Source organism: Lagopus leucura, unplaced genomic scaffold (genome assembly GCF_019238085.1).
Source record: "Lagopus leucura isolate 7727_CA_CO unplaced genomic scaffold, USGS_WTPT01 Super-Scaffold_100008, whole genome shotgun sequence".
Taxonomy (NCBI): Eukaryota; Metazoa; Chordata; class Aves; order Galliformes; family Phasianidae; genus Lagopus; species Lagopus leucura.
The window spans coordinates 31695948-31711431 of record NW_024962265.1 but is presented as its reverse complement, the minus strand read 5'-3'; the positions used below and the strand labels follow the sequence as shown (position 1 = coordinate 31711431).

The following is a 15484-nucleotide window of genomic DNA, read 5'->3' as shown; positions in this document are numbered from 1 at the left end:
CAGTTCACAGCCCTATGCACAAATTTTGAATAATCAGTGTTTTGGGCAAACACTGTAATGGGATTCAGGTGGTGTCTGGACTGTATGCTGATCTGTCATGTAAGGGAGCAGTTATCAGGTGAATGAGAGGAATACATGTATTGTAGCTGTGGAGCAATTGCTGTAATGTCTGCTGTCCTAAATTAAACCACAGACAGAAACATACAGATACTTTTTTTTTAAATTTTTTTTTTAAGTTATTTGACTGTTGTGAGATACAGGTTATGCTTTCATAGTATTTGATGTTTTGCAGTAGTATTGTCTGATTCCAGTTCCCTGCAAAATCATTTATTTCTATGTCTGTATTACTCTACTCCTGTCTGACTTGCAGGGCAGCCCCACAACCATTTATTTCAGCAAAGCTGGGAGAAGATGCCGATTTAAGAAGAAACAGGGCAAAAGAGACTGGAATTATCATTTCCTGATCCTGCTGTCAAATACGTCATCACACAAACACAAATTTTGTTACTCCTTAAATGTTTTACTAAACATGTTGTGATGAATTTTACAGAAAACTTAAGGTTATCTTGGGTATGGCTGGCTCCTTAATGCTTTTTCAGGCAGGTCTGAGCTTGTTCTGCCTAGAATTTGGTCTACCTTCTGACATGGGCTAATGGATAGCGAACACCACTACACGAGCATGGTTTCTACTCAAATCAGAGCAAGAGCACTGCTGAGTTACACCTGTCTGAACAAGTCTGAGTAGAGAACCATGATTCTATGATTCTGTGTGAGATGCTGTGATTCTGAGAGCTGTACTGAAACACTTGCTGTTCTGATCAGGGGGTATGTAACTCCAGTACTATACAAGAAGCTTGTCAGAAGACTGGGAATATTTAGGCAGTGAATGTGTAGCATAGGTGGAATGTGGCTGGACCCACTTATGTCTACCTTCCTTGAGGACCTGTGTGCTGGTTTCCAAGCTGGCACAGGTACAAAAAGTCTGAGCTGTCTTATCTGTCAGCATGGTGGGCCTTACCTACCTATCGTGGAGGTAGGAACCACACCTTGGTACTAGCTAGGTCCTTGGCCTAATGTCCAGTGAGAAAAGGATCTGTCACAGAAGTACCAGGTGCCATCTTGGGTAGCTTTCCTCTCCATAGTGGTAGGTCTATCATGTATCAATGATGTAACTCTCAAATACTTCACTACACAGTCATTAAGAGATAAATTCAGTATCACATAATTGCATGGTCAAGAGTGTTCTGTAAGGAATGAAAGGTGGAAAAGACTACAAGTTCATCCTTTTGTTGGGTTTTTGAGTTAGAGTGTTTAAAAAAAATAGGCACAAGTTCACATCTATTTCCTAGGGTTGTACTGACATGGGTATTTCTCCATTTCAGTGGGAAGGTTATATCTAGGAGAGTTAACTGTGCTTTACCCGCTGCTGTCAAGCCACTGGCTGCTTCTTCACCTCACTTGTGGTTGCAGCAATCTGACAGTCTCTTCTCTTTTCCTACTGTCTCCCCAGGACTCAGATGGGATCAACCTGTACTACTGGTCCCTGTTTGATGGACATGCTGGGTCAGGCGCAGCTGTGGTCGCTTCCAAACTGCTGCAGCACCACATCCTGGAGCAGCTGCAGGAGATTGTGGACATCCTGAGGAACACGGCTGTTCTCCCACCCACCTGCCTGGGAGAGGAACCTGACAACACATCCACCAGCAGCAGGACGCTGACACGGGCAGCCTCCCTGCGGGGTGGTGTGGGGGCCCCGGGCTCACCCAGCACCCCCCCGACACGCTTCTTCACTGAGAAGAAGATCCCACATGAGTGCCTGGTTATTGGGGCTATAGAAAGTGCATTCAAGGAAATGGTATGTATATCTTTAGGTTCTGAAGTCCACACTTCATATGTCCATCGGTCACATGGCCTGGGCAAAACAAACAGTAAGGAATATATTTTTTTCCTTTTTTTTTTTTTCTACTTAAATAACTCTGTCCATATATAGATAGTGTTTAAGAGCCTCAAAAGCTTACTTGTTGCATTTGTGTGAGGCAAGGAATTGTTCTTGGGTCTGTGGAAGCTGCTGCCAAGCTCACTAGCACTCAAACAGGAGTGGTATCCTAAATCCCATTTGCACTTTTCTCTGCTAGAAGGACTCTTAGAAACTTGTTTGTTCTTTCCTCTCCTTTTTATTCTTTTTCTTTTCTTTTTAAGATTAAAAATCAGTGTTGCTTCACAATAGCAGATTTCAACTTCGGCTGTTACATCTGCATATACAGATGTGTGCCTTAGAAAGCCTCCTTGCTCTATGAAAGCAGCAGCAAAGGCACCTCAGCACCCTAGCTTCCTTGATCTGTTGACCTGCAGTTCTTGTTAGCATTAGGGTGGCTCATAAGACAGTGTCTGTGGGAATGTATACAACTCTCAAGTGAGGTCGGTTGGGTGTGGGTGAGTGGGGCATGAGGGATGTTCCTGTCACCCACTTGATTTGTGGGCAGCAAGAACATCTGGGAAAAGATCGGGGTCCTGTGGAAACAGAATATTCTCAAATTTCCCCATTGGAAGCTGTTTTCTCTTCGAGTTTTTATAATTGATACAGTTGCTCTGCACTTCCCCATTCAGCCCTTATCAGTCTTAAAGATAATTCTAGTCAGGCAGAGCAGAGACTTGGTCTGTCAGCAAGTACATCTGGGATCAGGTCTTGAGAGATGTCTTTTCTCTCTCTTTTTTTTTTTTAAGCCTCTTTTTTGAGCAGAAGGTTTTTGAACTAATGAACATTTCCCAGAGGTTTTATTTGTTGCCTGAAAAGAAGTACAAAGGCAGGATTCAATCATAGCTTATTCTGATATATATGAATTTTGTTTAGTACATGCATCTAATTAGGAACTTCAAATGTTATAACAAAGTGATCTTTCACTTTGAATTCAGAGTAGCAATTATCTTGCAGAATTGCCCTTTCTTCCCAAGGATGTGCAGGCAAACATAATCACAAATTGAGTTGTCCATGAGTAAATCTACAGCCATGGTTCAGTGTGGGACCTGAGAGCATATTAATGCACTGCAGCAACTGGGCTGAGTTTCTGCTAGCTGCAAGCAAAGAGGACGTGTGAAAATCTCCTGTCAGTTTAGCACTCCCCCTTCAGAAAGGAAGAACTAGCTTGTTCCCTGTTCTGTTGAAGGAGGAAAGAGATGATACTGCCTGTCTGCTGTACCCTAGTATTTGGCTGGGGATTTTCCTGAAAGCTTGTTTCTTAGAGCAGTGGAAAAGCCGTAATAGAGGAGAATAGTAGAAACCCTGAATAACTTATTACAGATGTGATGTCTGGTTATTCCAGACGTGGATTATAGTAATCTGTCCTCCCTTTTTCCAAACTGTGGAGAGTATCATAGAATCATAGAATGGCCTGGGTTGAAAAGGACCACAATGATCATCTAGTTTCAACCCCCCTGCTATGTGCAGGGTCACCAACCGCCAGACCAGGCTGCCCAGAGCCACATCCAGCTTGGCCTTGAATGCCTCCAGGCATGGGGCATCCACAGCCTCCGTGGACAACCTGTATCTTGTTTTCCTCCCTGTGCCTTTGACTGTACTCTACAGATCAGAATAGTTATTTAATTCCTACTTTTACTTGGCTGTATAAATGACTGTTAGTATGACTATCATAATGCAGTACATTCCTGGCATTATCTTTTGGTTTAAAAGGAAGTATAATGATAATAATAATAGAAGTGAGATTAAGAAAAGCATTAAATAATTGTATCTATCTTAAACTCTAGGTGGTGTCTTGTGTTCGTACGTGGTTTAGGGACAAGACTATATTCTTTTGCATAAATGTCTTCCTAAGGGTTCTGTGGTTCATAAGATCAGCACTCATGAATTTCATCTGTGCCTGCAGTGATTCATCCCACCTCTCTATGACTTCCTGCTGGCTTATGCTCCTAGCAGTCTGTGTAAGAAGACTTGGGGCCTCCTCCGCAGTACGTTGTTTGTCTATTGCTGCTTTGTATTGGAACATCGTGGATATTGTTGAGGTAGTTCAGTGCAGTTAAAACTTGCATAATTTTCAAGGGTTTCATGCAAGCAGTGTGTATCATTTTACCAAGCACTTGGTGAAAGCTCATGTTCCTGGACACATAGGCAGACATCTTGGTGTTGTTTCCTAAACGTCTAGTACTGAAAGGAGCCCTTTGAACCTGGTGAAAGTGTTGGATAGATAAAGATACTTTTTTTTTTAAATTGAACAATTGAACCTGACAGGTTTATCTATTGAAGGTTTTGTTCCCTTTTATCAGGAGATTTTTTTTTTTTTTTTTTTTTACCTTTTCTTTCTTCCCCAAATGTCTTTTGAATTCTTGTTAAGCTCTCCCTATTCTAACCTCGATTGTCAAATAAAATGCTATTTATCAAATGGCTTTTAAAAATTATTCTTCTTTGTCAGGTGTGATTTTCTTTTGGACATTGCCTGTCTTACAGCTATGTGCTTTAAAACACTGTAGGAAGCTGATACAGGTCATGTCATTGCCTAACTTAAAAAGTTCAGGAATAAAGACGCTCTCCTTTTTGAAGCACTACTAGAGAGTGTTCTCTGTGTTGAAACTGGGACTAGAAAGCTTTTGTGATGTGTTTTCACTGTTCTATTTAATAATAACGCTTAATGTCAATAATTGTCAGTGACCACAATTACTTGAATGAAAATAAATTAGCTTAAGTTTTGGAGTTATTCCAAGTCAAATCCTCTAATTTTCATCTCTTGAGTTTTGAGATGTGTATGTAGAGATTCAGGAGCTGAGTGGATGCTTCCAAATAGTCTTCATTACTGGATAGAAGCATTAAACTAAATCCTTTCCTTGAATTTAACCTTTTGTGCATGAGAGCAATTTAGTATTTAATTTAAAGACCTCGGATAGGAAGCACCTATTCTACACTAAACCCTCTTTATCTTGGATGGGAAAAAATGGCACATACCTGGGCTGTGTGATTTACTGGAAGACAGTGGTGTCTGCTTTATCAAGCTTTTTCTTCTTTTTCGAGATTCTTTTGATTCAAATCTAAACAGATACTTTCACAAAATGCTTCAAACTCAAATGGCATCAATCTTCAGAGACCAACACACTGAATGGTTTTCCTTTTTCAAAAAAACTTCCTCTAAATAGCCGTTAGAAATAAAGGGGCTTGCAGCTGTGATACAGCCATTTTGATGCCTCTTTGACTGAGCTAAAGCAATTTAAAGAGTTAATTTTGACTTTATGCCCTCTGAAACATGATTTTTAGTTAAAAAAAAAAAAAAAAAAAGTTAATGGATATCCTGTGTATAGGAGGTAAAGTTACTTGCTGTCAAGCAAGCTACAACTACCAGAGGGCCTCTTCTGAGGATGGATGCAGCTGAAGAATAGTTATTGTAGTTCTTAGTGTAGTATGATGACTGGTTGTAATGATGATACTGTGGTTTGATCAGTTTACCTACGTCTGTTTTCAAGATCCTGAACTTTTAAAATTTGGCATCGTATGCAGCTGGCACACACTTCTCTGCACTCTCACTTGCTTCTCTCTCATCCTCTACCCTGCCCGTGCAGCAGCCTGCATGTATGAGCCAGCCAGGGCAGAGCTGCCGGTGGCTCATGCCCACAGCCTAAGACATGCCGCATGCACGCTGATGGAAAACGCTGGAAGGAAGGACGAGGCCGGGAGCCCTGCAGCACGCCAGGCCGCTGCCCACACCACACTTACAGAGGCACCAGAGCCGCTCTGGCAGATCTCCACGAGGTGGCATGAGCAAGCTGCTGTGAGCCTCTGGATGAGCAAACAGTGCTGCCTTCGTGGCGCAGTCGACTTCTGTTTTTAGAAAAGGACTATAAGCTAGCATGACAAACGAGTGTTTTTGCTCGGGAAAGCTCAGGTCCAAGCCTTAGCTTGCCCCTGTGCTCCATCCCCTGGGGGGGCTGGGCATAAGGCAACTCTTGTGGGTGCCCTGCTCCTGCCTGCTGCAACATTCCCCATCCTCAGTAGACGCAGAGCACAGATTATTTCCCTCCTTGGTATAAACGTCACCCTTTTTAGCAGAAGATACAGAAATCCTTTTTTTTCTCTATTTATTTTTTTTTTTAAGACCATTTTGCAGATGTTAGGAAGGTGTTATCACAGCTACTAATGAGTCTTCTAATTCTTCACCCTTCATTCTCCAGCCTGCAGTTCATACTCATTTTCCACTTGCTGAGTGAAGTTTTTTAGCTCTGTCAAGATCTGAGAGTGTGCCCCATACTGCCCTTTGGACTGAAAGAGAGTTCATATTATCATCACAGAATCATAGAATGGCCTAGGTTAAAAAGGACCACAATGATCATGGAGTTTCAACCCCCCTGCTATGTGCAGGGTTGCCAACCGCCAGACCAGGCTGCCCAGAGCCACATCCAGCCTGGCCTTGAATGTCTCCAGGGATGGGACATCCACAACCTCCTTGGGCAACCTGTTCCAGTGCATCACCACTCTCTGAGTGAAAAACTTGCTCCTAATATCTAACCTAAACCTCCCCTGTCTCAGTTTAAAACCATTCTCTCTTGTCCTATCACTATCCACCCTCATAAACAGCTGGTCCCCGTCCTGTTCATATGCTCTCTTCAAGTACTGGAAGGCCACAATGAGATCTCCCCTGAACCTTCTCTTCTCCAACCTAAACAAGCCCAGTGTCCTCAACCTTTCTTCATAGGAGAGGTGCTCCAGCCCTCTGATCATCTTAGTGCCCTCCTCTGGACCCACTCCAAGAGCTCCACATCCTTCCTGCACTGGGGACCCCAGGCCTGGATGCAGTGCTGCAGATGGAGCCTCACAAGAGCTGAGTAGAGGGGGACAATCACCTCCCTCTCCCTGCTGGCCACCCCTTTTCTAATGCAGCCCTGAACACAGTTGGCCTCCCCTGTCTTAGTTTAAAACCATTCCCCCTTGTCATATAATTAACCCATGTAAACAGTCATTCCCCCTTCAAGTACTAGAAGTATGATTTAACCCAGTTTTGCTCGGCTCTTCCTCTACAAGCAGATTGCTATATAGAAATGTTTTGCATCCTACGGAAAAGGAGATGGGGGAAGAGAAAAAAAGGTTGCTCTGAAATCTTTCCCCAGATGGGAAATTAGGAAAATTTTGTATGTACTTAGCCTTCATCTAGAACTCTTTACACCCCTAAAGGTTTCAGAGGTGTTCTGCATCTCTTTGTGCTGCACCCCTTTCCCAGCAGCACTGATGAAACATATTTCATTAAAAACCGGTATCTCTACGTCAGAATGAGTTAGTAGTAATGGTGGGCTTCATTTTGTTTTATCTTTTCCCCTCAAATTTTGTTGAGATATAGGAAACCTCTTTCAGCACCGAAGATCTAGTTTAAGTTAAGCAAACTCTGAGAATGAGGCCCTAAGGATTATTCTCCATCCCATAATAAACGCTTCTGAGTTCTTCTTATTGAAGGGAATAGATTTTAATATAGGCATTCCAGCACTCATGAAGTGTGCATGTGACAGGGCTGAAATCAGGTGAGGAATTGTACTTTGTTTCAAGGTCTCAGAGGATACTCCGAGCAGCAGAGATGAAGCTATTTTAAAATTCCTGGCGGTGCCTGGAAAATCCACTGTAGTATTTGTAAGTTTAAATTATTTTGATGGTTAGAAACATCTGCTTCCTTTGAACTGCTCTTTTCAGCTTAATTTAAAAATATATGGAAACCACGGGGAGGAAAATCAGCTTCTCTATGGCAAGATTAGATAAAGTGGCATATGCAACAAGCCCATGTCTGTGACCAAAGGCTCTGCAAGATTTGATTTTAGCTTTGAGGTGTTTTCCTCCTGGCCTTCACCACAGCCTACCTACCAAAAAATAAAAATTAAAAAGGAGATAAATTAAGGGAAAAAAAAAAATACTTGCACTGACTAGCAAGAGCCACAAGAGCCACAAAACCCAGTGTCTGCGGCAGAGCAGCTTGCAGTTCCTCTGTGTGGCAGATGATGGCCATGTTGGTTAGCGCTGTGCACCTCTGCTGTCCCCACTGCTCTCCCCGTTGTTGTGTTGATGGCACAAATAAGATCAGGCTGTTTGCACTCTGGCCTGCACAGAGTCACATTCTTTGTGACAGGCGCTATTAGTAATAGGAGCACTCCCTGTCCAGATCGCTTGGGACAGTCGCTGAGCACTGCTGAGCATCCCCGCTTCTGCCCTGGATCACCTCCCTCTTCAGAATTGTGTAGGAAACAACGAGCAGTCCCTGGCTTGCCTTGGTGCTGCAGGTTTCCAAGCAAATTGCAGCTGTTATAGTTAGCATTTGTTGTGGTTCTTTTGCTCGGATAAATAAAGCTCTGAAATAAAGCCCTAAATCCCATACCCCAAGGCATGGACAATTTGAGCTGTTTGTTGCTTAATGCGAGTAATGAAGTACAGCACACAGAGAGGCAAGGTTTAGCTGAAAAGATCTGCTAGTTACTTGCAATAGCTATGTTAGCTGACACTCCCTGTTTGAATCTAGTATTACAGGGAAAGACCAGTTTGATATTAGGTTGGATTCTGGACTCAGGAGAGGCAGGCGACTTTAACATGTTGGGTTATTACCAGAAGCTAAGCTACGAGGCAGCAGAGTGAGTTCACTGACATACAATTAGTTTTTTGAAGATGCATGGAATACTAGGAAGTAGCTCCTTTACCTTTTTTTTTTTCATGGTCTCTTTCTTGGGATAATGTATACTGCTGGGCTTGACTGATTGTCAGTGACAGATGTGACTTGTGTTCTCCACATCTATTAAGCAGGGGGGCTTTTTATATTTATATGGTATTTTATGTAGTATTTCTTATTAAACTCAGAATCAGTTGGAAGTTTAACATGGGAAGAACGATTGAGTAGGTACATACCTCTCTAAATTGGTGCACGTTCACAAATTCTTTCCAGGGCCTCATGAAATCAGTGAGACAAGATACAGCCTTACATACTGTGGCTCATACTGGCAATTCTGTGAATGCCTAGTACTAATATTCTTTTGTTGTTCTACTGATGTTGTTCTATTTCACACTGTTGGTTTTTTTTTTTTGTTAACTAGTTTAGCATCACTGCTTTCTGTATTTCTGAAGGGTAGCCCTCTTGCATGAGTGCATCTTGCTGCTGTTTGTAAAGGTGTACGCTCCACAATCCTAGCCTTCGCTTTGGAGACCAAGTAGTTATTCATGTCATAGCTAGGTCTCATTAATTATTTGCTGTCTATGTAAAGTGCTCTCCAATTATACCACCACGTACGTGTTGTTCAGCTACATTTATCTTTGCTGCCTTTGTGCTTTTTCTGTAGCAAAATCTCTTGCATCCCTCAGCATTGCCCTTTATTCCACGATGCCTGATGTTTTACAGTCCTGTCCTGTTTTATCCCCAGCTTTCTATCATAAGCAGTTGGTACTCCAAGACTTTCCATTCTTTCTGAGCATATAGCCAGAATTGAAATAGAAAAGAAAGCTAATGTGACTTGCAGTTGAAGAAAATTGTAATTTTTTAGGGGAATCTTCATTTTCTAAAGTATTAATTACAATGCTGTCTTTTTTTTAATACATTTTATTTTCTTTTCCTATAGGATTTGCAAATAGAACGAGAGAGGACCGTGTATAATATTTCTGGTGGCTGCACAGCCCTTGTGGTTGTGTATTTATTGGGGAAGCTTTACGTGGCAAATGCTGGTGATAGCAGGTAAGTGAGTGTGATGTCTCTTCTACTCCCACACCCGAACTCCCAAGATCTGGTGTTATCAAGTTCCTTAGTGGCAAATAGCATCACCAGGAGGTTCTGTTTTTTGTCTGGGCTCTTAACAGTTCTCACTAAAATTAATGCAAAATTAATGCAGTAGTGATGGACTTCCAGTGTCTAGTTGAGTGGTGGATGCACTCAAGGTGACTGACCCATCTTTTCTTTCTTGTTGCTGTCTCTGAATGAGTTGATGGTGGCAGAGAAGTGAAAAGACACTATGAAGAGCCTTTGAAACAGGTGTAGTAGAATTGTATGCTGAACACTGTTTGATGGGGGACTACATCTGGAACTGCTGATCCTGAGGGTGCTGTCCCTAGGTCTAGCCTTGGAAGCCCACCTGGCTATCAGATTTTAATATTTTTGAAAATGGTATTGAGAGTATAGTAAATATACTGCAGGGGGGTCGAGAGGCTATCCAAAAGCTAGGAATTTTACTGTGTCCTGCTCTGACTCATGTACTTGCCTGTTTCTCAGAACTGAATGCTGTAGCTCAAGAATTGTTACTTTGCTTCAGTTAGAAGTTGGATGCTTTACATCTCATTATGAGAAGCTCCTTTTTCTTCTGACTTAGCTAAAACTAGGAACATGCTGGGAGCCTCTCACTTGCATTCCTTCCTTCTCTCTCATTCTTTGCCCATACCACTGCTAGAGAGAACGAGGCTGTTCTTGCAAGACTTCATACCTTTGCATGTTTCTTCTGGCAGTGCTCTGCATAAACAGGCCAGCAGAGCGTAGTTCTCTGCGTGACACAGACTGCATTTGGGTTCAGTTAGTAGCTGTGTAATTGAAGTCTGTACAGATACTGAACACTGTTGTATTTTGATGAAGACACTACAGTTACATGTTTTCGTTGTTTGGGTTTAGTGTGCACACAGTTCATGTTTCATTCTGTATTCACAGAGACAGCACTCAAGTCTTTTGCTGCACTGAAGTGTGTAGGAAGACAAATCCACTGCGCATAAAGTGCTTTGCTTTCCATTGTTAGTGATCTTAATTTGCTGAACTTGCTACATGTGTTGTAAATTGCTCACCAAGTTCCTCTTGACAAGTGACATTCAAATCTTTTTCCTTGAACTGGCAAATGAATGAGTCCTTGCAGATGAGTCCTCGCAGAGTGTACCTGGAAACAAGTTGGAGTTGACCATCTGTCCACTCCTCAGAACCACTAACTGTGTTGCATTTTACCTCTCTTCCATCAGATTACAAGTAATCGTGTTTTCCTTTACTACTGTGCTTTGAAGTACAGTTGAGTCTTTTCCATAGAGTTAGCTAATTGCTTTGTTCCTTATTTGTGTAGTGCAAAACTGGCCATGCAGGACCTGCTTCTGAGGGCTGAGGTCTTTAGTCTTAAATTACCGGCTGCTTGCAGTTCCCCCAGGATCTTCCTTCTGCTTCCTGAGAGCAGCCTCAGCTCCATTGAATCCTGTGGATACTCACGGGAATAAACTTTTATTGGTGGTGATCTTGAAATAGTCCCAGTGTCCACCTTAGTTAAAACCACTCAGAGGCTTTGAATATTCATTAAACCCCATCCAAAACATTTTTTTGTTTTAGAAAAAGAGGAAAAGAAGAAAGCCACTGGCAAGGCTGAGTAATCTTTGAACTAAGGTTGAAGTTCTTCTACTCGTTCCTCAGATCCCTATAGGTAACAGAGTCACTTCAGATCCGAAACAGTTTGGTTTTCCGCTTTCCAAATGGACCTCATGGAAGCCTTACTCATGCTGAGGAGAATTCTCAGAATTTCCAAAATCTTTCATTTTCACATGGGCCTGCTTATAGATTTTCCAAGCTGAATAAAATATTTTTAAAAGAAGCTTTAAAGTGTAGAAGTCTGGTTGATCTGAGTCTCTCACTGCCTCTCATGTTTCAGGACAGGGGTAGGAGGGAGGCCTGCAGTTACTGTGAACCATCCAAGTTGCTTCTCATTCCTAAAATGACATTTTAGGACTAGAAAAGCAGCTCTGAGCTTGTCTGCCTACTTCCAGGGCGCACAGTGCATTGTTGTATTTTTAAGGGCCAAGTCACGTAGCCAAGAAGTTCCTTATTTGTGTTAGTGGAAAAATATGTGCATTTTTACTGTCTCATGCCTTGCATTGTCAACTTTTTGTTTTGCACAGATACAAATGAGAATACTGAGAAATGTAATGAGGAACTATTAAACAAAATGTTTACATGTTTTTTAGGAGAAGAGTGGGATTTGTTTTTTTTTTTCCCGAATATGCGCCTCATGTTTGTTGCTTTTGGAAGTAGATGCCAAAACCCTCAGTACTTCAGGGGAGTTCTGGTTTCCTTGAGTTCACCAGCTCACTTTTGCCTCTTCTGTCCTCAGTCTCCTACCTTCTCTGCCCACGTGCTAGAATAAATTTCTGAAAAATAACTGCAGTTAACTAATCTACGAGTGTTTTCATGCTGCAGCATCGGTAATTGTTTACACAATCCTTATTGGTATAGCTTCTGCCCAAAAGAGGGCTTAGGCTTTGAGGTTACCTGGAATTAGAAACAACAGAAGCTTGTAGATGTGGGTTTTGAACAGCTACTGCTGTCAAAGGACCAAGGTACATGCAACAAACTGTTACTGTCACAATGAGACTGAGGAAACTGGAAGTGTGAGACTTGAATAATAATGTGCTATGTGGTGCCAGCTATACCTCAGACTTATGCCTGTGGTATTCAGTTTAACCACTAAAGCTTCTCAAATCTAATCATTTCATGCCACGTACCCTGGCACTGTTGTATAGCAGCTGTCCTTTTGTAGTTGATGTGTAATTACATCATGAAAAGACTTTAATTACCATATTACTAAATTACCAGCCAGCAATCCTTTCAGGTTCAGCCCTAGCTCACTTCTGTAGGGACTATTAGGCTTCTTCAAGCTGAACACTTTTGGTTGGTGTAAAAAGGAGAAAAATTGTGCTAATTGTACGTTTTGTTATGAACCATTATTGAGCTTGATGTTATGGCATCACTAATGTCAGTGATACAATTAAACTTATGCTAACGATGCAATCGCATTTCTGTAATAATTATACGCTAACAGCACATGATACCAGAATCCTACTAAAAATTAGGTAATGTCTTCAGAGCCTGATAGAAACAACTTGGAGGGAGCTGATTGCATTTTCTAATGGCTTGCTAATCATTCTTGGAATCTGCCATAAATATACCTACTTGTGGAGTCAAAATTTATGTCTGCATGTTGGCCAAAGCTTTTAAATGCCACCCTTTCTCTTGCCACCTCTCAGTGGTTAGCATTGTCTGTGCAAGGACTGATAGTGCTGTAGTGGGCTATCTGATACACGGCATTTATATTTTGCCTACCAGATTGATATATACGCCGTGGTTACTACCCTGTGGTAGACACTCTGAATATCTAGGGTTTCTTTGGTCTTTTTGTTGTTGGTTGGTTGGTTTATTTTTTTTAATAAGGAACGGTAAATCTTCTCTGCTGATTCTTTTAAACAGTATTGTTCAGTTTTATATTGCTAAAGTGACTTTTACTTCTAAATTGTCATAACACGCCTTGTTAATCTCAGTTCTTCCAGTTTTATGTTCTTTATTAGTATGTTGTTTTATAGCTAGTGATGAAGCAGTAGTAAAACAAGAACTTAAAATGTTTTTACTGATTACTGCCCATTACTGTATAGCCTCATGCAACATAACATTTACCCAATATCACTCCAATGACTCTAATGCAGTATGATCGTATTAACTGTCTTTGGCACAAGCATTCTTCTGGCTCTCATGTTGTCTGGCTGAGGAGCTGCTCAGCAACTGCAGGCACTGCCATTTTGTGCTGTGTTTGGAGCCATTTGGGTTAGCAGTGTTTTTATCATTATATAGGATGCAGAACATCACAAGATGATTTGACTTTGTCATAGACCCTGAAATACTTCCCTGAAATACTTGCTAAATCTTCAAATGGATTCTTGGGCTTTTTTGATTTATTGGCAGAAGATGGCATCAGAGAAAAGAGCCTAATATTTTGGAAGGTTCACAATCTTAGAGGGTCACTGGATTTTTTTATTTGCTTCATCAGCCTTTTTTTTTTTTTTTTTTTAAATGTATATCATTATATCATTTTTTGCATCCCTGCTTTTTGCCCCCATGTGCCTCTGTTTTCAGGGCACATTCACCCTCTGTTTGAAGATATATCCTCATGTCCAGAACAAACTCCTTTTTGCAAGTATAGAATTCATACTAAAGCATTTGGGATTGTTAAGTGATAGGGGCTCTCTAAGTGGTTGTATTTGTGGCAGTTTCACATGGGTGCAGGTTAAGCAACGTCACTGGAGTTCAATTGTCCTCATGTGTGTACAACACTGATTTCTTCCAGTCTAATATAATAGTGCATTGAAAATTGAATTCTGCTTTGTTTACTGTTTCCATTCTGTCTGGATTGGCAGCCTGTGTTGAATTTCACTTATATACTTGCTCTGTGTCATAGAGCTAGTTAACTGCTTATCTCATAAGTGGTTCTTTTTGTAGAGACTAAAATTTGGGAAATCATGTATTACTATGAAGCAAATGAGAGAGGCATGGAAACAGCTCTGTATTTGCTGACTGGCACTGTAGTTGAAATAGAATTTTTGAGAAATCAGAGTTGAAGATTCTGACTCATTTTTGTGGTTTGTGGTATCTGACCTCTTCCTCCAGGCAGTCCAACAGGGCGATTTTAGCCAGAAGCCCAAACACTGTAAGGGTGGAAACCAAGCAATGCTCTAGTGTATTACAGTTATAGAGTTGGTTTGTTTCAGTATTTGTTTTACAATATTTTTTAAGAAACTTTAATTTTCTAATTTTTCTTAACTATTTTTTAATCTGTATTGTGTGGGATTTTTGCTTGCTTGTGTGGGTTGGGGTTTTTTTGCCTTTTTTTTTTTTTTTTTAAAGTGGTCTGGTTAAGCTCTTTTGTCTCCTTGAATCTGTATCTGCATAAACAACAATAATTGTGTTTTGTACTTAGTGGTCTCTGGAGGAAAGACTAACTCAGTTACTAAGCTGCTTCAAACTGCAGCATTTGGAGAAGCATTCTTACTCCTGTCCCCCTAAAGATAAGAGAAGAGGAACTGTAGATCAGCCATGCACATGGCACTTTCAGCCACACAATCCACGGTGATCCTTCCCTGTCTTCTGAAAATTCTTCTTGCTCTAAATCCTCAAATAATGCCTCCCCAGAGGCAAGAGTGACACTTACAGACTGTATTTTGGCCAAGCTGTGTGCACATCCTTTTTTTCAGATGGCTATTAATTCCTCATCACTCAAAGCCAAAAAAAAATGCTTAGACTTTCCAGGTCTGTGCTTGCTCTGCTCAGGAGACTGTGAAGTGAAGAGAGACCAAGTGAGTCCCCAAATACATTCTTCTTCAGCAACTGCAGTTTGGTAGATGGAGAAGTCTGGTTCTGCTGCCTAGCAGAAAATGCTGCAAAAGAGCGTGGCATCTTAGTCAGACTCAGAAGATACAGCCAAGTCCTGTTTCTTTGCTTGCCCAACTTCTCTTCCTTGGAAGCCTTCCCACACAAGGCCTGCTGAAAGCTCTTCTACTTCCCTTCTACCACCTGGACTCCTTCCAAGGAGAAGTAAGAGCACAGAATTCACAGGAGTAGCAGCTACCTCAGATCACCTTGCAGAATTTTGTATCGAGTGAAGCTTTTGGAGGCATTTCAGGAAACACTTTATCAAAGGTGTGGAGAAAAGGTGGTGAATCAGAAATAAGTTATTGCACTCAAAGAGCATGCTTTCT

At 41.4% G+C, this 15484-nt stretch overlaps 1 protein-coding gene across 1 annotated transcript in view; it reads left to right on the top strand.

The window, feature by feature from the left end:
- Positions 1–15484, top strand: part of PPM1H (protein phosphatase, Mg2+/Mn2+ dependent 1H) — a 130866-nt gene that overhangs the window by 70076 nt on the left and 45306 nt on the right. Inside the window, exons 3-4 of the mRNA XM_042872876.1 lie at positions 1511–1855; positions 9574–9686. Of these exons, the coding sequence (XP_042728810.1) occupies positions 1511–1855; positions 9574–9686 (458 nt within the window). The remainder of the gene's footprint in view (positions 1–1510; positions 1856–9573; positions 9687–15484) is intronic.